Here is a 24,937-nt window from a genome sequence, read left to right as displayed (position 1 = left end):
TGAGAATCTCCATCAACATAAAACAGGTGTGTATTTCCAGACTTAACTCGCCATGTTTGGAGGAGGACAAACACCAAACATTAATGACTTGGAGAGGATCTGCAAAGAGGAGTGGGAAAATTAGTGACCAGGTTGCCTTAAAAGGTGGAGCAGAGTAGTATAAATACAAGAACTAATGACAGGTCATGTGTAAACAATAAGGGTGGGACAGCCAATCAGAATGGACAGAAACAACAGGAAGTAAAATAATAAGGCTTTTAAACATAAAAAGAAACAGTAAACAGTAAAGCAAAACTTTCCTAAACCAGAGATGATACGAAATTTGAAAAAAGGCACGCATGCTTGCAAAGTCTTTCGACATTCCTACCTGACCCGTGCAGCAGAAAGTTCCTTTGACACAGACATATAAGTGCATCTGCTTTAATTTTATTTATTCACCTGTGATCTTATTTACATAAATATGAGTTAGCCCATGTGTAGCTAACTTTCCACACGCGTCATCTTTAATTGCTTTTCATGCCTCTTTTCTAACTCATAGTCACTCACTCACAACAATGCAATTCCCTAAACTGTATTTAAAGTAGGTGATGCATTCAGCATGCAGCTTCAATGAATAACTAATGAGATGGATTTTAGAATCTGCTTCAAAGAAAGTAGGAGCAAACAGTCTCCCCAGAGTGTTTTTAATAAGCACTTTGAAGAACATCTGATAACACACTTACATCTCTGCCTGCCTCAAGAGCACACTCACCGATTCTATCTGTGATGTTGCATCATCTGTGTCAGATGTTGCCTCTCCTGCTACGGGTTTGGTTATTTTTAAAGTCCTTACACAGTCAATCTTATTATTACTATTGGTGGTGTCAAAAGTTCAATCTAGGACAAAAAGGAGGACAGTTTATACAGATTCGGCTCATTAGTGGGAGCATCATTAAATGTGATATCTGAATCCCAGCAGCCTCAAAGGAGGGGAAGAGAAAGAGGCTGCAGGAACAAACAAAAGACAGGAGGGGGCACTGCACACCAAATGCAGGAAAAGATGAGCTGGGCCTGGCGCAAGTTTGTGATGGTTTTATTAATTTAAATAATCTTATTGCGGAACTAGGCAGGGTTTTTTAGCAGTTTTCTGTTAAAGTGTAAACAGTCTTTTGTGTTCTTGAGTGTGACGTTGTTGTTAAGCCTCTGTATTCACATACTGTACATGAGACTGTATTGCAGAGATTAAGGCATGGATGTCATTGAACTTTCTCAGCCTGAATGACGAAAAAACTGAAGTCATGTTGTTCGACCCTTGTGATGCCTCCAAAATGCATGTGGATCTGGGTCCTCTGAGGCAATATGTGACACAAACATCCACAAATATGGGGGTAAAAATGGACAGTGGTCTGAAATGTGCAGATCAAATCAGTTGTCAAGTCCATCTTTTCTTAACTAGCTAAAGTTAAGCCATTTTTATCAAGACATCACTTTGAGGTTTTAATCCATGCTTTTATCTCATGTAGACTTGACTACTGTAATGCACTTTATGTTGGGCTCAGCCAGACGCTGCTGTCTCGTCTTCAATTAATTCAAAACGCTGCAGCCCGACTTTTAACAGGTACCAAAAAATTTGAGCACATCACTCCGGTTTTAGCTTCCATTCATTGGCTCCCAGTGCATTTTAGGATTGATTTTAAAATTTATTTTTTTGTTTTTAAATGTCTTAATGGCCTCGCCCCACAGTATCTGTCCTACCTGTTTCAGCCATACACTCCCTCACGCTCTCTCAGGTCGGCAGATCAGTCTCTTTTAGCAATCCCAAAAACAAAGAAGAAATCCAGAGGTGATTGTGCTTTCGCAGTCACTGTGACTGCCCCAAAACTATGGAACAATCTGCCCCTGCACATTAGGCAGGCTGACTCTCTTGCAGCTTTTAAATCCTCTTTGAAAACAAACCTTTTCTCTTTGGCTTTTAACTCAGTCTGACATGTTGACTTTTTTACTGTTTTATGTTTTTACTATGTTTTTATTGTTTTTTTATCTTCATGTGTTTTATATGCTTTTGTATTGGTGGACAGCACTTTGGCCAACAGGGTTGATTTTAAAGTGCTCTATAAATAAAGCTGAGTTGAGTTGAGAGTTGAGAAGCCATCTCTGACTGTAGACTTTTGACACTGACCAGGCCTACCTCCTCTAAAGGTTTCAAGAATTTTAATAGTCCATTCTCACTGTTTTTTTCTGTTTCTCTCATTTATTTTGTGCATTTTTCATTATAACATGTAAAGAGTTGCCAAGGGTACCACTCAGAACCACCTGCAGGACTTTAATCGGTTTAAGGGGAACAGGACACACCTGGACTTGCAGCTGCTTGTCTGTTCCATTAGAAAATGTGTGCGTCTAAAATCCCTGAATGGTTAATGCCACACATTTGTCCCAATCCTTGAATTAAAGCAGAATGTCTTGGCTTCACTCACACCCCGAGTATTTTATTTCTAATTCAATGTGATGCTTTACAGAATCCAAATGAGAAAAGAAAAAAAAAGTACAACTGTTTCAATATTAATGAACCTGACTCTAAATAAATCATTATAGTACATCATTCAACATCTATCTATTTTACAGTATCAGGGCATGTTTTTGTTAAAAAGACAACAAAAGTTCATAGATCTATAGTGCAAAGATGTGATGAAACAGTGACTATACATTCATATCTTCAGCCAAACATGTCAAGTATTTTGTTTTACTATAAAAACCAGTAGAGTAAGAATGAGCCATTAGCTTCCAGCTAATGTGAGTCGGCCTGTTGGTCAGTAACTTTTGAGCATTTCCAATTAACACAGACAGGAGGCACCATCATAAAACAAGGCCACACTGCACCTAATATACAGAGCACATGCTTTGTAGAAACTCATGGTAATTTTATAAATGAAACACAAATGGCTGACAGTACAGCTTAAAATGACTTGGAAGTGAAAACACGAGGTGGCAACATAAAATGGTGAGGTATGTAAATAATATTCTGTGAATGGCATCACAGCCACCAAAACTCACAGCTCCTCCTGTAATGTGTTCCTCTCAGTCAACTCAGCCTGGGTCTTTTCTTTAGCGGTGGATTAGCCTTCTCCGGCTGCTGACGCGCGTCCACAGGCTGCGTGCCGTCTGGGCAATGGTGCCCCTGCGGGGCAGCCGCAGACTCTTCAGAGGCTCCCTGATACAAGCCAGCACACCTGGCTCTGCAGGCTGCCCTAGGTACTCGTGGGAAATGTAGTTTATTCTCTTCAGCTGCTTACTGTAGTAGTTCCTGAGGTCGCACAGCTCCTCTACGGCTGTGTCGGAGATGATGGAGGCTTGTGATGGAGAGCTGGGCACGGTGGGGGTGTCGCAGCCTTCTGCTGCTGTGTTAGCACTTAGTTTCCTCCTTGCTCTCTGAGGAGTGGTTGATTTACGCTTGGAACAAGGTTTAGGTTTTGATTTCTGAGCCGCTCTGTTAATTTCAACTTTGACCTCAACTACATGCTGTGACCTGACAGGTTTCCTCTTCTCCTCTTCCTCCTCTTCATCTCTTTCTGACAGCTGTTTCTTTGGCTTCAGCTCTTGCTTCTTGGACAGGTTCCTCTGCTCCTTACATAGTTTCTGTTTGGCTTGTGGGGGAAGACTGTTCTCCAAGACAATGGGGTCAAAGGTCATGCCGACCTCCTCTTCATTGGCAGTAGATATGTCCTGTAACCATGAAATCAAAATGTTAGGGAGAAAAAAAATGCATCATCCTGCAATCAATCTGTCACCTTTTAAATTAGATAAAAACATAATGTTTTTATCTAATTTAAAAGGTGACAGATTTCAATAACAATTTGATCATGAAATGTTAGTGACAGTTAGCATGCTCCTAAATGTGGACTATGGCACCGAAAAGAAAGATTCCACATGGTGTCATGGTGCAATAACAAGTCATTACCAAGAAACATGAAGAGGAAGAAATGGCCTGATTTGGAGAATTAGTGTTTTGTTGTTTGTTTTTATATGGCATGTTGGTGAAAACAATTAGAGGTATGCCAAGCTTCAAATGAAATCTGGATCCAATGCTTACAAGTCTGGAGAGTGTAATGCCAACAAAAGCAGAAGAGAGCAAAGTAAAAGAATGATGGACTGTACTTTGTTAACTTCGTTACATCTTCTGGTTGGGGTGGGAGGGGGGTCTAAGGACGACCTGTCTTGACTTTCTTGGACACGGGGGCATCTCCAGCACATTGACCTGATCTCTTTTCCCCTTTGGCTTTGCCCTGGCCACTGGGAGCGTTCACCTGTAGGTCATTAACAACAGGCTTTACCTGATGGGTTTCACACGGGGGTTTTACTTGGGAGTGGACGAGGGAACACCAGAGAGGGTGGGACATGGGACAGTCTGGACAGGGACATACATGACAGCATTCATCCTCACCACAGCTGCCTTGATGGGGTTTAAATAATGCTCTCTGTAGTGTCCCTGGATATCTATAATGCTGATCAGCACTTTTTTATGAAGCTATGACATCATGCCTGGGGGATGCTGGGATATCTGTTAAGGTTAGCATGCTAGCAGCTAGCCCGTGGACTGTGTATTACGAATTTTGCGATCTGGTTAACCAATGTAGCAACTAGTCTGTCTGTCTGTCAAGTGAGGAAGTAGCATCAAAATGTGTTTCTAGTATAGAAACACATTAAGTAACTTAAGATGCTGGATAGCTACAGGAAGCTGTGGCTTCTATTGCTCCATGGTGCCTGATGTTGGGATGTAAGAAGGTCACTGGTTTACCGGTGGACAAGTAGTCCAATTCCTACACAGATTTGAATGAACATTTATATCACAAATGTACGTAATTATACCACATCACACCATTACTAAAGATCTTGGGGCTAATTAACAGTGTTAATTGCACCAATATCCTTTTTATGTGCATACAGCAGTGAAATCTACATTTACTACAATCTATAATTAATCAAGTTAGAGTACTAATGATAAATGAGCAGCTGTGTGGTAGTGAGGGAGATTATTCCTTGACATAATCATAAAAATCACAACTGTGGATTCATTCATTTCACACTTACCTGCATGGATATTTTGAGACATTTAGAAAAATGTATGAAAACATTTAAAAGTGAAACACACAGGAAGAAGAGGAAACTGGTTAGAAACACTTTACAAAGAGAGCACACAGGTTCGGAAGGAATATGAAAAAAAGTATACGCAAACGCAGGAAAAAACTAAAACGATACAGATTTTACATTACATGACTAAAAAGCTAAAACTATACTTCATGTGTGAAAAAGGCTGAATAAATCAGACATTTGTCTGTGAGTTGCTCATACACTATTGATAATTTTCTCCCTTTAGCAGCCAGGTAGATTTGAGGACATATATTTTTTTTAAAAATGCATGCGAGCTGTGCGCATGCAGAGGTTGTGCACCGCCTCTCCTTCCTCTCCTCTGTTGCTGCTTCAGCAGCACATTCGCAGAATATTTGACCATTATCATCTGGATTACAGAGCAAATTTTTACCCTCACAGTCAAAGAAGTAAAATGAACACATTGCACGAGCAGTTATATTATTCAGCATCTGTATGCAGCACGTTAACATCAACATGAGCATTAATAACTTTGTGTAGATATTTAATAACTAATAACTTTACATCTCCTGATTGATTGCTGCTAAGAGTTTGAGCAGATTTATTAACAGTTAAATACTTTTGATTGAGTTAGTGGAGAGAGAGTCACACAAAGTACCTGGAGCAGTCCTGCTCTAGTTAACAAAATAAAACAAAATATAATGTATTTGTCATTGCATTGAGAGCAGTACAATTTTTTTTAAAAAATTTTTAAAAAATGTAAGATTTTAGAAGCAGACTGAAGTGAAAATTGCCACATATTGTGAGGCTCAATCAACAAATCAAAGCTGCTGGGAACTGAAAAATGCTGTGAAAATGCTACAGTGTGATTAAGCCTACCTGCTGTAATAATACTCCACACGTCTATGACTGTAATCAGGCTATAGTAATTAGGCAGTGTCGGGCCAAAAATCAGATTATCGCTGCATGCAAACTCAGTCACTGACTGGACCAATAAAGACACAGGTGTCTTATACCACAATCACTTGAGACACATTCACCAGAGTCAGCTGATCTCTCTTAAACTAACTGGGAGACAACTAGCCCCTACTGGCTGAACCTCTATTGAATAATATTACTTACTTACTTACTTACTTACATAGTGAGTGGAGATTTATGCAAACACTTGTGACATTACATTGTTATTAAATAATTGACATGTCTTTCTAGAAATCTGAATATTTTTGCAAATTGTATGACCTCTCACACCAACAAAAGGGAAAACATCTAAAAGGGTGAATACTTGGGTTGGGTTCTCATTGTCTACTTTCAGGACTTGTGCGAAAATCCGCTGATGTTTGGAGTCACTTCTATGCGAAATGTAGAAAATACTAAAAGGTACAAATACTTGGACAGAATTACCCACATGAGAACATGTAATAACTTGAAACTGACAAAAGTAATAATTAAAAAAGTAGTGAAAATAAACTGCTGAATAGTGGTTCATACAAACTTTTTGGATTGTTGGTGTCCTAATCTTATTTTCATATTTTTTTTAATTGACCGTGAAACTCAGTTTTGAAAAACCTCTCCTTGATCATAGTGTATGTAACATTCCCCCGTAAAATCAAAATTGTAATAGTATACACATACCCCTGCAGCACTGGTTAACATTCTCATCTTCATGCTGAGTGTGTGGGCCTGGTTCTTCAGCAGAGGGGCTTTGGGGCCTAGCTTCAGGTAGAAGTAGGTGGTATAAGGAGTGAAGCTGAAATCCTCTCTGAGGAACCATTAAAACATAAATAAATAAAAGTGTTGACATTTTTTGACTTTCAAGTCTGGAGAAGCATTTTTTTTACAATCTTTGTTGTATTTTCCGTCTATATCCAGACCTGGTATAACTTCCATAATGCATATGAACACAGCATTTCGCAGAAAACGATCAACAACATAGTATAATAAATACAAAAACACAAGTGACCTGAGGTATCCCTGCAGCAGCAGGCGGACGATCACAGCTTCAGCCTGTGTCCGGGACAGCGTAGTGGTCTTCATCATCTTCCTGTGCTTGGCGGGGCCTTTACCCATCCATGCCTCCACCAGCTTCAGCGGAGTCAGCTTCTCATCCATGGAAGCTGCCAACTCCAGAATCTGCACCACTTCCCTGGCATGCTGGTTAATGTCCACAGTAGCGTATTCTAAAAATGAAACGATGTTAGCAGCTTGAATTTGAGGTGCATTTTTTTTTCAAAGGATATTACACCCACACAAACACACCTTGCCCATGGCGACAGGTATCGCACATTTGACTGCATCCTTTATCGTCCCACACTTCGTCAAAGTGAACAGCCATGAGGGAGCGCCGACACCTTCACACGGCAGACGTGACATTAAGACAAATTGTGCCAGATTGAGCCATTGGCTCTTTCACTGTGTGTTCACCTGTCGACGTTCTGGCAGTAATCCACCATCTGCAGCAGCTTCTTTTGACCTACATTCTCCATCACTACCATGGTACTGATTCTGAAGATATCAGAGAAGCCAAAGTAGACGATGCAGTCTGCTGGATGGTCGTCTCGTCCTGGAGAGAAAAGGAAATACAATTACCCATATCCATATTCCATATTCTACTACTACCTTAAGTACACAGTGTCTACCTGCACGCCCACTCTCTTGGTAGTAGTTTTCGATGGATTTGCTGATTGTGTGGTGTATGACAAATCTGACATCAGGCTTGTCAATGCCCATACCAAATGCCACTGTGGCTACCACCACCTATAGTACAATACAAAAACAAACATACATGAATGTAACACCGGGGAAATACCAAATTACCATTTTAACTAGGGGTGTAAGAAAAAAATCGATTCTGTGATATATCGCAATATTTTATTTGGAGATACTGGTATCAATTTAAGTTGTGGCCAAATCGATTTTTTTATTAATTATTTATGAGCAAACATTAATTTCAACATCTTACTTTTGTGGTGTACACTCTCTCTTTCAGCATAAAAACAACTTGAATGTGAGATACAGTTGCATTGTGCAATGTGTTGTTCCAAACAAGGCAAGGCAAGCTTTATTTATATAGCACCATTCATACACAAGGCAATTCAGAGTGCTTTACATAAGATGAAATCACAGAATAAAAACATTTTAAAACATTAAATTAAGAAGGAAATTAAAATCATAAAAAGAATAAAATCATAAAAGACATCAAATAAAATCAGGATGATTAAATGAGAAGAGTGCAGTCAAGTGATTAGGAGAACGCTGCAGTAAACAAATGTGTTTTCAGGCCTGACTTAAATGAAGTGACTGTCTGAGCAGACCTCAGGTGTTCAGGAAGGCTGTTCCACAGGTGAGGGGCAGAATAACTGAATCCTGCTTCACTCTGGTTCTGACCCTGGGTACACACAGTAGGCCTGTCCCTGATGATCTCAAGCGTCTGGATGGTTCATAGGGAACCAATAAGTCCAGGATGTATTTTGGTCCAAGACCATTCAGTGCTTTGTAGACCAGGAGTAAAGTTTTGAAATGTATCCTTTGACTCACAGGAAGCCAGTGCAGTGATTTGAGGACCGGTGTGATGTGGTCCATTTTCCTGGTGTTACTCAGAACTCTAGCAGCAGCATTTTGGACCAGCTGCAGCTGCCTGATGGATTTTTTGCTAAGACCTGTGAGGACACCGTTACAATAATCTAGCCTACTGAAAATAAATGCATGAATAAGTTTCTCTGTGTCTTGTTTGGACAGAAAGCCCTTGATCCTAGCAATGTTTTTCAGGTGGTAATAGGCAGACTTAGTAATGGCTTTTACATGGGTGTTAAAATTCAGGTCTGAGTCGAGTATTACACTGAGATTTCTGGCTTGGTTTGTGACCTTCAGTGACATGGAGTCAAGGTAAGCACTGATCTTAGCTCTTTCATTTTTGGGGCCAAAAACAATCATCTCTGTTTTGTCAGCATTGAGCTGGAGAAAGTTCTGGCTCATTCACTCATTGATTTGTTGAGTACATTTACTTAGTGAGTGTAAGGGACTGTAGTCATGTGATGACACTGATATATAAAGCTGTGTGTCGTCTGCATAGGTGTGGTAGGAGATGTTGTGCTGTTCTATGATCTGAGCTAGGGGCAGCATGTAGATGTTGAACAGAAGTGGTCCAAGAATGGACCCTTGTGGAACCCCGCATGTGATTTTAGTTCGGTCAGAGTCATAGTTACCAATTGACACAAAGTAGTCCCTATCATGTAAGTAAGATTTGAACCAGTTTAACACAGTGCCAGTAAATCCCACCCACTGCTCCAGCCTTTCGAGCAGTATGTTGTGATCAACTGTATCAAATGCAGCACTAAGGTCCAGCAGTACTAAGACGGAGACTTTGGATGCATCATTATTCTGATGTATGTCATTTAAGACCTTAATAAGTGCAGTCTCAGTGCTGTGGTGTGCTCGAAATCCAGACTGAAATTCATTAAAAAGATTGTTTTGCACCAAAAATGCATGGATTTGTTGAAAAACAGCCTTTTCAATGACCTTTCCCAGAAAAGGAAGGTTAGATATTGGCCTGTAGTTATTTATTGCTGAAGCATCCAGATTTGATTTTTTGAGCAGAGGTTTGATTACTGCAGTTTTCAGGGCTTGGGGAAACTGCCCTGACTGAAGAGAACTGTTAACTATCTGCAACACATCTGACGATATGCAGTTAAAAACGTTTTTAAGAAAATGTGTAGGCAGATTGTCAAGTGAGCATGTTGTGGGTTTTAACTGTTTAACAGTTTCTGTCAGTGCTGTATTATCTAGAAGGTTAAAATTTGCCAGCTTAACTGGTGGATGATGAGGCACAAGTGACATTATGGTTTTGCCAGAGCTAGAGCTACAGACTGTTTGTCTTATTTTTAACACTTTATCTGTGAAAAAAGATGCAAAGTCATTGCATGACTTTTTAGACAGCAGTTCATGTGGGACTGATACTCCTGGGTTTGTTACGTCTGTCTATAACAGAGAACAATGTGCGAGCATTGTTGCTGTTCCTGTCGATGATCTCTGAAAAATAGGATTGTCTTGCATTTTTCAGTTCCTGGTTATAGTTCTGTAGGCTCTCTTTGTAAATGTTATAATGAACCTGGAGTTTAGTTTTTCTCCATCTGCGTTCTGCCTGTCTGCAGGCTCTTTTTTGAGCTTTAACCAGTGTGGCATTTCTCTAAGGTGACTTTTTCCTTCCTGACAGAACTTTCGTTCTGATTGGGGCAATTGAATCAATAACAGTCATAACTTTGGAACTGAAACTGTTTACAAGGTCATCAACTGGAGCTGTGGGCAGGGTTGGTGATGGTACAAAAGCCTGTGTGAACAGTGCACAGGTGTTATCATTAATGTGACGCTTTCTGATCACCTTTCCTTCTACCTTGTTGGGATTAGCAGGGTTGGTCATTTTAAACGCAACACAGTAATGATCAGAAAGAGCAACATCGGTCACCACAACCTCAGAGATGTTCAGACCTTTGGAAATAACTAGATCCAGTATATGTCCCTTGTTATGTGTTGAGTCTGTTACATGCTGTGAAAGCCCAAAGCTATCCAGGATGTTAAAGAGTTCTTTGGCACTTCCATCATTAGGATTATCAACATGAATGTTAAAGTCACCCACGAAGACAACACAATCAAAGTCAATGCACATAATAGACAATAGTTTGGCAAACTCATCAAAGAACCTTGCATTGTATTTCGGGGTTTTGTAAATAACTGCAAAGGTTGCTTGACAGGAGGATTTTAGCTGAAGAGCAACATATTCAAAAGAGTCAAACTTTCCATAGGATACCTTTTTGCACTGGAGGCAGTCATTAAACAAAATGGCAACTCCTCCTCCTTTCTTGTGCAATCTTGCTTCACTCATGAAACCAAAGTTAGGAGGAGTAGACTCAATAAGAACTGCTGCACTATTGTCTTGCCCCAACCAAGTTTCAGTTAAAAACATAAAATCCAGATGGTGCTTTTGAATAAAATCATTAATTAAGAATGATTTGCCTGACAAAGACCTAACATTTAAGAGAGCTAAATTTAATGTATTAAAACCTGTGTCCTGTCTATGTTCAGGGACAGACTGTGGCTGACATTGAATAGATTTTAAATTTGATAGTACATTTCTTGGATGATGGGGCTTTCTTTTCCTTTTACTTATTAAAACATGAATTGATGAATCTGCGCTGTGGGAGAGTGTTCTCTCCCTGGGCCTCAGGTTGGTAGTGGGATTATTATGGGTACAAGTCCTCAAACAGCAGAAGCCCTGGGTGTCCTAGTCCCTGATTGTAATCTTGGTGCTGTTAAAGGCCTTAGTGGCCAGTGGTCTGGATGGTGGCCGGGGAGGCTTAGATGGTGTGCTTAGGGGAGTGGAAGAGGGAGGGGTGGGTTGGGTTGACCTGAGCTGCATAATCTGGGGGGAGGACGGAGGGGAGATACTGCATCTTGGGGGCCTTGAGGGAGGTGTCTGGGGGGATGCTGCTGGATGTTGCAGTGTTGAGGATAGGACTCTTGATCTGGCTAGATTGGGGGTGAGGGGGACCATTTTGATCCCAGACTTCACCAAACTCTCCATGTGACTTGGAAACCCAAGAGGTGAAGCAGGGGGGGGGGATGGATATTGAGGAGTTGGAAGAGGATGCAGCTGAGGGGGTGCAGGGCTGTAGTGGAGGAGGTGAGGTGGGGAGATCCAGTGAAGCGGTCCTGCTGTTGTCCCCCTGCAGCTGGTGTTCACTTTGCAGTGGAGCCTTAGGTCGGGCCCAGAGGGGGTCGGAGGCGTTTTGGTGTCTCACAGAGTGGAGAAGATTATCGGTTAGCCGCCTCAGTCCACGTCCATTCAGATGAGGGCCTCTTCCTTTGAACAGGTCATCACGTTCCCAGAACAGGTTGAAGTTATCGATGAAGGTCACTGCATGTGTCTCACAGGTCTTAGACAGCCAAGTATTCAGTGCAAGCAGGCGACTGAATTTATTTATCCTTCTATCAATGTTTGGGAGCGGCCCACTGATAAATGATTGGACTTCCAGTTTGTTGAGTATCTCTAAAAGTTTAGAGAAATGTTTTTTCAACAGTTCTGATTCGCCCCTGTTGGTGTCAACTGCACCCACATGCAGAATGATCTGTTTGACTCCTGGGTGGTTTGACATAACCTGAGGGAGAAGTCCTGTTATATCAGTGACCGTGGCACTCTGATAGCTGCATGTGAGCATTCTTTCATTCTTGACATCACTGATAGCGCCGTCTCCAAGCAGCAAGATATCTTTGTCCTTCACTTCTGACACAGATTCTCTGCCTCTGTGTGCCTGATGTTTCGTCTTCGTCTCCCTCTCTGTTTTATTCTTTATGTCCCGTTTCTTATTGACTGCATTGTATACTGGCTCGTTTACAGCCAACTCAGACAATGGTTGATATTTGTTTCTGAGCTGTATGCCTGGTGATGCAGCGTATACCCCACTGATATTATCATTAATTTTTCTCGTTCTGTGCCTTTTTGGTTTGGCGCCAAGTGTATGCCAGGTGGCATCAGTCTGTTGAGGACCAGCTTTCATAAGTTTTGGAAAGGACACAGTGTCATCCAGGTTTAGCATATCAGTGGCAGAATCATAATTAACACTGCATTTTGTTGATGCAGATTTAGTCTTCTTACCACCGGGTGTGATCGGGAGAGTCTCATGGAGTCCTTTTTCCATTTCCAGAGCAAAAATCTTTGCTTTAAGCTCAGTGATTTCCTGAAGATAATTCCAGCAGTTTTGGCAGCGTAAGCTTGTTGTGATGTCTGCTCCAGACATTTCTTCACTAGGCTGATGAGTAGACAAAGTGAGCTGCAGCAGGTCCGTTGATTTGTTTAAGAAGTTAAAATCCAAACATCCAGTGGTACAAAACGTATAATGGGTATAAAATTGAACTGTAAAATCTTTGGGGGAAAAAAAGAGTGAAAGATAAAAAAGTAAAAAGTAAAGTAAAGGCAGGCAAGAGCAGGAGCAAGCAGAAAAGCGTCTGCACTCTTCAGAAACAAGCTTTCCATACTCCCGTAACGCCAGATTCTTGCCAATACACAGCCCTAATTTTAACACAGCCATCTTATATCCTTTAATAACCATTTCTATTTATTGTGATTTTATGAATTAATGTCTTTCTTTGGATCACTCCATTCATTGCAAAACCTAGTGATTCGTGCCACAAATACCAGAGTGTGTGTTTGAGTCAACAAACACACACTCGGCTTTAGCCAGGACTGCAAAAACATTGCTGCCTCAACATGTCATTTAAATATCAGATAATGTCGTTAGACTGATAGCATTGAACTACGAGCGGCCTGCTGTGAAATGACTGAAATCCCAGTCCCACCGGCCATGATCTGGTTACACTGCGGTTTCATTCTGTCTTGGAGTGTTTAAGAAGAACAGCTTGTCTGGCTGACACTTTTATGGCATTACAACTTTACATAAATGTTTCAAGATGGCATGAAAATCATTAGACACCAGAGTTATCTGCATGTTTCAAGAGACAGCCGAACAATTAAGAGGCCTGGCAGTCTGCATGCAACTTTGCTTTCCCACTCCATGGAGGTTCATCTGTGGCCTTCCTCCATCAGTTATGACTTAATGTCGATCTAGTGTTATGTGCAAACTAGAATCTGCACAAGATGTTTTATTTAAAGAAAACTGACTGGACTTTGCGCCCTTTCTTATGTCTGACCTGTGTGGTACAAATTGATGCGGCTTGGCTGTGGATGAACACCAAAAAACCTTGTGTGTATCTTTGGTGATGTAGCAGGAAAGGTTGCATTCTGGGATGGCACTATCAACCACAACAGTCACACACAAGGTTGGGCGGGAGCTTAAAGGACAAGCAAAAACTGTGAGATGCTCCAATGGCTCTCACAAACCAAAATGTGTTGATTAAGAAACATGATATTAGCAATCTCTCAGCCCATTTACACACAATCAGTGACGGCTTGTACTTAGATACATGGTTGGCACCTGGATTTTGTTGGTGGTCCACTTGCGGTGAACCCTGGACTTGTCTTCAGGATTCATGTTGCCATGGTAGGGATACGCCTGGATGTCTCTCTTTTGGAGCTCAGCTGAGACGGACTCTGCATCCTTCTGAGAAAACACATACACGATCCCTGTGGAAAAAAAAACATCGGGGAATTTCAAGCCATATCTGAAGGTATTCGCATGCATTATTTTATAATCCATCGGTGTTGTTTGTCACACTACCTGACTGGTCCGTGTATCTAGTCTTGATGAGAGAGACAATGTCACCTATTGATGCATCATTGTCGGCATCTTTGATGCGAACCTGACAAATAATAATAGGTAAGCGATTTTAACCCATAAAAAAAGAAGGCATAATATTACATATTTTCTGATTCATTGACTTCAAACATTGACTTGACCCTTGTTTTAGTAGCAACCATACATCTGCAAACTGACTGTAGCTGTGATAAACAGAAATAAACAGATACTTTTGTCAGAGTGGAATGGGACAGGAGTGCATTAGCATAAGTGATTGGCAACCTAATCCCAAGTAGACAAGTGCAAACACAACCGAGACACAGTGCTCTGCAGGTTTGCCTGCTTACACATAGCAATGATGCTATGATGCACAATAACAATAATGCAAGGTGTGAGCTGCAAATGCATTGGCTCAGGGGTCCCATGGTTTCTAGGGTGCCACTAAAACACTTGATCCAGTGGACCTGTCCACACACACTCTCTGATTCCTCAAATCTTAATCTTCAGAGGTGCAAGACACAGAGAGACCCAACAGTCTAGTTCAAAAGAATTATTCTTTATGAATGTGCCACACTTGATTTATTGACATTTTTAGGTTATAATATAGTTTAGGGTAACTGGTAACTGGTAATACAAATGTGAACAACCTAACTACGGAGGCTATGGTTTTTGTTACAAAAGCTGGTGCAGACTGCAGCTGATTTTCAAACAACCATGCAGGTGAGTACAGAGTGTGTTTTCAACAGAGAAACATTCATGCATATGTGTATATGGCAAGCGCCTCTGAAGTGTGTGTGTGAAAGTAGTGGCCATGGTTACCTCGTAGTAGAGATTGGTTCGATTGAAGGAGGCAGTGAGTGTGATTGGCTCCTGCACACAAAGGATTTTGTCACAGTCCTTGAGGACGCTGCTGGTTGCCGTGGCTGTGAGGCCCAGCAGGGGCACTTTAGGGAACTGCCTTTTTAGGATGCCCAGCAGCTTATAATCTACACACAGGGTACACCCAGATGAACCAGTAGTGCAGTTTAGGTCACTTCATTTTAACCTAAAAGTAGTAAAATGAGGTCTGATGTCTTATTTTTGAACCTCTCACCTGGTCTAAAGTCATGACCCCACTGGCTGCAGCAGTGCACTTCATCTACAGCGATACGACTCAGCAGGTTTGCGTTGTATGCTTTCTCTAGACGAGACATTAGCATCTTGCTTTTGGCAATCTTCTCTGGAGTCACGTACAGGAGCTTGAATGGAGAATTTGAATCTGTCATTCCAGCCATGATGGTCTTAGAATGCTCCTGTGACCACATACAAAATATACTGTCATAACTTTGATGTGAAAGCCCAATAAATAAAATACCTTTTAGTGTTCCATATAATTAAAAAGTACCATTGAAAAGTAAGCCACTGTAAACATGACTGCCAGTCCTTACCTTGCTACTAGACGCATTTAGCATGACTGCTGACACATTGATGGACTTCAGGAACATGATTTGGTCCTCCATCAGGGACAAAAGTGGAGTGACAACCAGTGTGAAACCTGACACAAATTAACAGTCAAATAAATCAAGTGTTTAGGTGTAAGCAGAATAAATAGATTTACGGTGTGCACACATCTCAGTGTACCTTTGGAGCAGACTGCAGGCAGCTGGTAGCAGAGACTTTTTCCTCTTCCCGTGGGCATCACCAGGAACAGATCCCTGCCTGACATGGTCAGGTTGATCGCCCTCACCTGCAGCGGTCTAAACTTGCAAAGACTGAACGGGTTCTTCAAGTGCTGCTCCACCTCTTTAGACCACGGAAAATCTACAGCGGAGTGAGATTAGGAATATCATTAACATGTGAATAACAGAACCCATGTGCTGTGCTGTACTGTTTTTTTGTTTTATTTTTAGTACCTGTGCCGTCATAACGCTGCATCTCCTCCTTGCTCATCGTTGTTTTAGTTACGGATGACTTTGAGGAAGATGAGGATGAGGAGGACGAAGGCTGCGCAGCGCTGCAAGCCTCCTCCAGTTGCTGCAGCAGAGTGGTCTTCCGAGAGTTGAGCTCAGCCTGCTTTTGCAGGAGCTCTGTGATCTGCAGCTCCACCAACTCCAGCTCAGCCTCCACCGAGTCCAGCTCTGCCTGGACATCTGATCAAGAACACCAGGAAATACCGTTAGCAGCCTAAATCATATCCTGACTTTTAGGGCAGCAGAGAGATATATCAAGTATCAACCACAGGTTGCTCTGTGTTCTGAAGATTGGCATTGGCCATAAACAAATAATAATAATAATAATAAAAACATTTAAAACAATATATTTTATGATATTTTATTCAATTAGGTTCTGTGCTTCTTCAAACCTGGGCTGAATTACCTGAATATGTGGGAAATTTTCATCAAATCTACCAGCATGCAGCAATGTAATGTATTTTTTCCAGGAAATGCTAGTAGACTTAGTGTGAATAGAGGAAACTGTCAGGTCTCACACCTGCACACACACTGGTCCTCCGAGGATCACACCTCCATGACTAATGAATGATCTCACCTGTCTCTTTGCACCTGACATCCCTCTGGAACAACCTCTAGAATACAAAACAACTGCAGGAATACAGCGCCTGTGACTGTTTACATGTGTCAGCGAGCTTTAATGAGGCCTTGCTCACTGTCTAGTGGAAATGAGGCTGATGTAAACTGAAACACTCACCATTAGTTCCAACGCCACCAACATCCATATTTCCCAGACTGCTTTGCTCTTAAAGATCTTCACCCTGCCACAGACAGTAAGCTATGATTCACAGGTATGACTCTGTCATACTACATATCAAGCTACTTCGAGTTTGCCTGAATAAACTGGTTTTCTCAATTAGTCCTACTGACCTGAGCTAACGTGGCTATAATTGTTGGTTAAACCTGCATCCTTTCAGCAGGAGGAGCAAGTTGCAGTTAGCTTGTAGCTGTTAGCTCGAAATGAATACTTTGACCAAACTAGGATAATAGACAATTATGCTCCAATAGCCTTTTAGAAAGCTAAAGCCAAAACGGGGGAAGCTAATAATTAAAAATTCCCTCTTTCATTCTGTAGACTGAATTAACTAATGCGTCCGTGTCGAGACAGAAAAGAACATAAAATACAACTGACTAACCATTCAGAAACTCCGTTCACTGCTTCAGCTTGTTGCTGAATCCACTTCACGGTTGCTATAGTCGACAGACCGCGCCGAAGAAAAAGTCCCTGGCACTGCAGGCGTGGGATATCATGATTTTGCCCCGAATTTAGTCTTGCAAGCTGTTAACACATTCTGCGTCCCACGAGAGAGGATGCACACCCTTTATCATCCGTTGATTGTTTAGTGCATTTATATACACAAAACGATGACAGAGTCGATATTTAACACTTATTTGTTGTTACATATCCCCATCAGCACTGCCTGACAGACCAGGCAGTGGGTGCAAGTAACACTGTACTTATATGTGATGCATTCAAGACATGCATGTAGAGAAAAAGTAAAGAATTGTGTATTACAGCTTAACAATTCTCATCTCTGATAAATATCCCTGCCATTCCCTAGCCTATTGTTAAATAATAAACTAACAACAGAAAATATGATATAAGTGGCCCATTGTTGATTACTATAACAACGGAAAAACCACAGTTGTTGCAATGAATGCGACACGGCGCTTTTCCGGAAGATGACATCGCGAGAAGGTGTGTTTCCGGAAGACGTGGCTGTTGCTGCAGTGGCAGCTGTCATCCAAATTATACATAGAAGAACACTTGAGGATTTTACACAATTTGATTGAATTTTTCTTCTCTTTATTTTTTTTGTCACCACTTATTTATTCGACGTCAAGATGATTTCGCTAACGGACTCACAGAGTAAGAGCTTTGTCATTTTAGTCTCTCGGTTACTGTAAAACCGGCTTGTTGGCTAACTAGCTATTAGCATTCGGTGCTAGGAAAGTTAGCTTTTATGCCATCATACCCCTGCCATACCGTACTTTTTACCCAAATAGCTTACAGTCAGCTTCACACGTGACTCAATGCAAACGAGTATCTCCTAGCAAACCAGTCAATCAAAAATACTGTAACATTGTATTTATGTTTTACTCTTACTTACGTTAGTTTACACATCAGGGTAAATAACGATTTTGTCTGATGGAGGTTTATTGGATTGTATGTCCTCCGGTCATTATGTTTAGGAATGCATATATTTAGGTCAAGGTTCACTGCCACGATCAATACATTCATTTTCCAACCATAGTCCTATTTGTCTGCAATGATCTGCTCATAATGTAAGTTTTAGGCAACTTCAACATTGGTGCTATACAGCCAACCACCGTACAAGCCAATCTAGAGCCACTTATGATGAATGTTTATAATTTAATCTGTGTTTGTGTGTCCTGCAGAGATTGGGATGGGATTAACAGGCTTCGGTGTGTTTTTCCTCTTCTTTGGGATGGTCCTGTTTTTTGACAAAGCCCTTCTGGCTATAGGAAATGTGAGTATTACTGCTTGATGTGTGCATACACGTTTGACTTTATCCCCATAATAAGAATGCTAATGTTATTCTGACAGTTACCTGTGTTTTCAGATTAGCTTTTCCTTTGAGTCTGCTTACAGGCTCTTTAGTCAGAATGTATTTCTGCAGCCACTCTCCAATACTCCCCCTGTCTTTGTAGATTCTGTTCGTTGCTGGTCTCGCGTTTGTCATTGGACTGGAGAGGACTTTCCGTTTCTTCTTCCAGAAGCACAAGATAAAGGCCACCAGTTTCTTCCTGGGAGGAGTGTTTGTGGTGCTCCTGGGCTGGCCCATCATCGGAGTCGTACTGGAGGTCTATGGTTTTTTTCTCTTGTTTAGGTAAGAGGAAATAACCTGGCCATTTTAATGCTGAAATGAATGTGAGAATTAATTAAAGCTCTGTCCCAGTATGGTGGCACGATCCCTTTAAGTCTACAGATCACAAACTCAAATTTGAAAGATATATTCAAGGATAGCTCCTTTTTTTAGCGTTAGAGGCTTTAACGTCAAAAATATAGCTTGGGCCCAGTATTATTAAGTTATTATTTAAATTATGATTTAATGTGTCATTTGATTAAGACCCATAAAAAAGCTTCAGTAGTTAGAAAGTTGTTCCACAGCAGTCGATTTTTGTGACGGAATTATCCCTGATCTAATTTATAGAGCAATTTCTTCAAGTGCTTTTTGTTGCTAGGTTACAAAACCTACCTTCCATCATCATTTACCATAATATGTATCTATATTTAAATATAGATGGGTTGCTTAAACACTGTAAATCAGCTTGATTGGGTGAAATTCATGGGATGCATGCAATCACTGTGGAAGTGTAAGTATGTTTTGAACGTGCTAACCAATTTTTCAAGGACAACTTCCTAGATAATCCTTTCAAAATAAGATAGTAGGTGTTTGAGATCAACATTAGATAGAGGAGTACCACAGCACCACCACTAATAAACTGCTTCTTTATTTTATTTGGTATTTTATTTGTCAAGAGAGAAGGTACGTTGAAAGGTAGGGGTATTTATAATTGCGGGGAAAATGTCTGTAATGTCTTTCGATCAAGTCTAAAAAGAATTTATGCCTCAAAAATGACCTAATCCAACATCAAATTATTATATTGATTTGTCCACTATAATTGTCTCTCTGTGTAGGGGCTTCTTCCCAGTTGTCGTCGGCTTCATCAGGAGAATACCAGTCCTGGGTTCCATCCTAAACCTGCCTTTCATCAGCACAGTGAGTATCAGCCGGCGGCTGCGGCAGGCCTTGCAACTCTGCTATGTTTACACGCAGCATGGCTCTTTCTTCTTAATCATAAATCACCCCCACCGTTCAAACACCTCAAACACAACAGATGAACCAAACGGCGCTTCTTAGTCAGATACGGATGACTTTGGGCAAGGATGTTGTGGTGGGAGATGGTGTCAGGTTATCATGAGAAATCCAATGAGAGGACTGTCACCGCTAAATCACTAAAACTTTAAGCTAGCCAGATGTGTAGTTACTTGTGTAACTCTGCCAACCTGTTGTGTGGGAAGCTTTGTTTTGAGGTGAATGTCTCTTTTTGTCTGTCTTTCATTAAAGCCTTCGTAAGGCTCTGAGGATAATCAGCAGTCGTGGTCAGTCACTGCCGATTTTCCCTTGCATGCCAACACATTTAGTACTCTTTATAATGATGAGGGAAAAAAGATCTAATCGCAGAAAGGAAGCCTTTATTTCTCTTATGTAAACTCATAATCCCTTTTGTAGAATATTGTGTTTAATCTCAGTTTATTTCTCTTTTGCAGTATGGTACACACCACAGGCTAATTTGGTGTCTGTTTCATAAACTAAAGTTGTCATTCCCAGTGCGTTAGCACATTAGCTAGCAAGACAGCATAATGGTGATTTTTAAGGCAAATAAATGTAGATTTTTCTAGATTAGAAACATCACAAGTGTATGAGATAAAAACTTCTTATATTGTCTGAGATTATTGTCCAAGTTTGAGATGTTTTGTGAAGAAAATTAAAAAAAATCTTTAAATTAAAGCCTTAAATTTGAGACAAAAAATGTGATGATGACCATTCAATAAATAATATTCATTAACATACATTAAATATCACCTATCGCCTTTTACATGATTTTGAGCCTAGTGACAGCTTCCTCTATTGGAACAACAAAAGTTCAATTCCTCAATATCCAGTATTTTAATTTGATGATAATAATAATAAGTTTTCCAAATGTCAAATTGACAGTAACAACCATGAAGCCAGGATGTACGGCTCTTTGTTTCGTTCACCTGTGGTGTGTTCCTGAAGTCATGCATGCTTTTTGTTTTTCTTCTTTTTCTTCTTCTTCGTTCTACACACTGTTTTCCAGCCATCAGTTCACATCTCATTGAAAGCACCCGAGGACTGAAATCCACTCATCTGCTTCTCTGTCTTCTCTTTCAGTACGCGGACAAGGTGGGCGAGAGCAACACCATGGTGTAACAGTGACTTTTTGTACCAGGAGAAGAAGGCTGTCTGTGTAACAGCAGGTTTTTTAAATATAGATATAGATATATAAAGCAGCGCAATCTCTGTGCTGATTTAAATCGGCTAAGGTTAAACATTCTCCCACCCCCTTCCTCCAGCAGGCCAAAAAGACTGTTTCCTCCTGTCTCTAATTTCACTGGTCAGCGCTGCTACCAATCAAAGGTTCATCAGAGTGTTACACCACCGGTCTGAAAGTCTGAAAAAAAAATATAGTTCCAGTCTATTGATCCCTTCTCACCGTTGACTGCATCTCGCATGAATGGAGGATGGAAGACTGCCCGGAGGCCCTAATGGACTCTATATGACTTTCTTACTCTGTTTGGACAGACAGTTTTAAAAAACATGCACGCCCTCTATAATGCAGAGGGAGGGGGTGCGCCGACAAGCCTGCCGTGTTATCACGTTTCTGTGCCTGTGCTTTAACTTTATTTGGACAAACAGCTTTTTAGGTCCTGCCTGTTTGTCTCTCTGCAGTTGTGTCTGGCAGTTATTTGAATGCCAAATATGGGTATTGTGATAATGTCTTTGTTAAATGTCAATGGCAAAGAGTCCCTGAGTACACATTATTATTTTTTTAAATTATGATTTAACTTCATGTTTTAGCGAAGCGCTACTGGATCATATTAGTTGTTTGATATGTTTTCAACTGGACCCAATATCATGTCTGGTCACACCAGAATGTCGCTACTGAATTAGGTACTAAAAGTTTAATTATATACTCCTCACATTATGAGCTCCATCTTTATTGAAGGATGCATATATTGCACCTATTGATCATGACATGCCACCAGCAGCCTACTGTTGATGGTAATATTTTACCCCTCAGCTGTTAAGCCTTCTGTTAAGGTAGGACCCTTGGTTGAGGGGGTCCTACCTGTTCCAATTCAGGAGTCCTTCAAATATGGCTACCATCCTATTTAACAAGCATTTGTGCAAATTTAAAATCTGCTATTCTTAGCCAGCTAGCCCTCTTAGCAACTACTACTGCTAATATACTAGCTAGCTGGGATCATGCTTGTGTCAGTTTAAACGGTTCCTCAGGCTATAGCTTGTTTGCCGACCGTGAGTGGCGAGGTAACTATCGCATAGGCATTTTACACTTCTAGATCTGAACAACAATAAAAGTCGGTGACATTTTCCTAACTTAAAAATTGAAAGATAATACTGAAGATTGTCCACGTATGTGCCTGTATTTGTATCAATATGCCCATAAAAAAGTTGGGAAATATCGAGAAAAAAAATCACCCTATTGTGTTTTATTGACCTAAACTACATGATAGGACTCAGGGTGAGAATGACTGACTGTGTATGCCTGCTGGGATCTCCTTTCATCAGCAGTGCTCTCAAACATCATCCAGGCAGCCAATTCCACTGCACATTAAAGGTTATTGGGAAAATCATTTTGCTTTCATAGGACTGTAATTTCTGTGAGAATATAATTCAGTTGTAAATCTTCTGGAAGATTTAAAGGGTAGTTCATTTATAGTAATTGGATTTTACCTCAAACTTTATCTGGTGTGACCAGGCCTTTTGTGTGTGTGTGTGTGTGATACATCTTCTATTTTAGGACTTCCTATCTCCCAAGCAGCTATTGATTTCAGCACAGAAGTATAAAAGGAAACTCACAACAGTCGAAGGAAAAAAATTCCTTCAGTTTTTTTGGAATTGCTAAATATTCTAAACAGTATTTTGTATATTAAAAAAATATAATCGGTTTAAATACATGATCTGCTTAGTATTCTCTCTCTGATTTATGTTATGTGCAAAAATGAAGACATCTCAGTGTATTCTGCTGATGATCAGCACACCATGTTTTTATAAAGGATATGTCAGTTTTAATTTGTCGGGGGTCTTATTAAAGCCAAACAATTGTCTGATCCTCTAGAGCTGAAATTCAAAATAATAATAATTCATTAAAATGGAATTTGAGAGCATCATCAAAATGTGAAGGAGCTGCAGCTTCATATTTGTGGACCTACGGATCTTTATACCCAAGTCAGCATTACGTTTGGTCAAATAAGAGCTTACATTTTTTTTAATGTTTGTATATGTGGGGAAACTTGAGCCGCCACCACCCCAGTGCTAAATGAAAGGACTCTTCTGTCTTCTCCCTTGTGACATGACAATGTTTTGCTGTATGGCACTTTTGTAAATACAGTATGGAAGATTTGTATCAGCCATCCATGTTGTTTCTGGTTATTTTATTCTGTAACATTTATTTATTATTATTATTATTATTTAGATGTTTTCCAGACCGTTCACACTGGAGAAAGTCAGTCCAGCTAGAGTAGGATTGAATCCAGGTCTGAACTTATCCAGCCTTTAGAATGGATACGCTCTAGACCTATTTTCAAATTGGGCACTCATGTCTGCGCTCAATCCAGCTTAACCCGGCTTCTTTGTTGTCCTCCGAACCACTAGGTGGCACCTCATAAAAGTCTGCTCAGGCTGCGATAGGACAGCGTGCTTGCATGCATTTTTTCCCCTGTGTCATTCATTATTTCTGGGTTTTTTCGGTTCAAAAAGCAGTTTATTCTTTTGTAGCCATGTTGGGGCAAGGCTTTGTAGTTCGAAATAAAACAGGAAATCATGAAAAAAATACAATTTCATCACTGTTAGTGATGTCACACACCACAGGGCACTCTGTATTACACTACAGTATATTCTAATCTGACCAATCACCATTAGCAGAATGTTATTGATTCATGGACTTGCATTATCTTAGTTGTAAGGAGGAAAAGACATCCATCATTTTTCACCTGATATATACTCAGTTATCACACACAGAGGGAAGATATCAAGAACCAAAAACAAGCAAGGGGATGTAAAAGATGCAATATGATCATATATCAACCTGCTGCATGTCTGACATGAATATCAGCTGATACATCATGATATCAGCATGTTCCTACTATAGAATGTCAGCTTTAACTTCCAAAAATGCAACATTAATGAGACACTAGTTAGTAAAATCTAAATAAATAAATAAATAAAAGAGGCCTGCCGTGGCTTTACTTGTACAGTGTATCCCTTTTAATTTGGCATCATCATTATCTGGAGGCCCTGTTCACACAGATTTGTGAGGTAGTGTTTGGTCCAGGTGAAATTCCATCCACCTTATGCACTCCCACCTCTGGGCTGAGGGTGTGTAGAGCAGTGGTGGAGGAAGTACTGAAGCTTGGAATTTAAACTTCTAAATTTATAAAAGTACAAATAACCAGCAAAATATATATGTTAGTAAAAGTAGAAGGGCTACGTCAACAATCCTACTTAAGTAAGAGTCTTAAGTACTTACTTTTAAATGTACTTAAAATATTAAAAATAGTACTCACGCACCGAATATATATTACTGATTTCCATTGCAAAGGATATCTGAACAGGTTAAAATAATTAAAGAAATCATCTTAAAGGTAAGGTAGGAGATTTTGAAAACTCAGTCAGCCAGATTTGAAAAGTAAACACACGCCCCTTTCTCTCGGAGCTCACCCCAAAGTCATGCCTCACATCACACATCACATGGATGCGCATTACCTGAAGACGAGCTGTGTGTGTCTGTGTCTGTGACTTCGGCCATCATGCATGTACCTCTCTGGTGCAC

General features: G+C 40.5%; 2 protein-coding genes across 3 annotated transcripts; one reads left to right on the top strand and one right to left on the bottom strand.

Annotated features, from left to right (window-relative positions):
* Window positions 1-2,444: 2,444 nt before the first annotated feature.
* recql (RecQ helicase-like) lies at window positions 2,445-17,562 on the bottom strand. 2 transcript variants are annotated; one of them, XM_028422645.1, is made up of 16 exons: window positions 17,449-17,562; window positions 17,010-17,073; window positions 16,217-16,453; window positions 15,945-16,124; window positions 15,752-15,858; window positions 15,418-15,616; window positions 15,144-15,310; window positions 14,307-14,388; window positions 14,064-14,212; window positions 7,719-7,836; window positions 7,504-7,642; window positions 7,339-7,430; window positions 7,043-7,259; window positions 6,715-6,841; window positions 4,132-4,280; window positions 3,563-3,699 (listed from the first exon to the last, which is right to left on the bottom strand). In XM_028422645.1, the coding sequence occupies exons 2-15, from the start codon at window positions 17,035-17,037 to the stop codon at window positions 4,176-4,178; spliced, it is 1,947 nt and encodes a 648-aa protein (XP_028278446.1). In that variant the 5' UTR covers window positions 17,038-17,073; window positions 17,449-17,562; the 3' UTR covers window positions 3,563-3,699; window positions 4,132-4,175. The 2 variants fall into 2 exon arrangements, with proteins under 2 accessions (XP_028278436.1, XP_028278446.1); XM_028422635.1 differs by lacking the exon at window positions 4,132-4,280 and having other exon boundaries at window positions 2,445-3,699.
* Window positions 17,563-18,017: 455 nt separating this feature from the next.
* golt1ba (golgi transport 1Ba) lies at window positions 18,018-23,063 on the top strand. The gene is made up of 5 exons (XM_028422775.1): window positions 18,018-18,182; window positions 18,713-18,804; window positions 18,986-19,164; window positions 19,977-20,058; window positions 21,256-23,063. Exons 1-5 carry the CDS (start codon window positions 18,158-18,160, stop codon window positions 21,292-21,294), a joined length of 417 nt encoding a protein of 138 aa, XP_028278576.1. The 5' UTR covers window positions 18,018-18,157; the 3' UTR covers window positions 21,295-23,063.
* Window positions 23,064-24,937: the final 1,874 nt, after the last annotated feature.

The sequence above is a fragment of the Parambassis ranga genome, chromosome 2 (assembly GCF_900634625.1).
Source record: "Parambassis ranga chromosome 2, fParRan2.1, whole genome shotgun sequence".
NCBI lineage: Eukaryota > Metazoa > Chordata > Actinopteri > Ambassidae > Parambassis > Parambassis ranga.
Note: the sequence above shows the minus strand (reverse complement) of the source record. Positions and strands in the feature narration are given on the sequence as shown.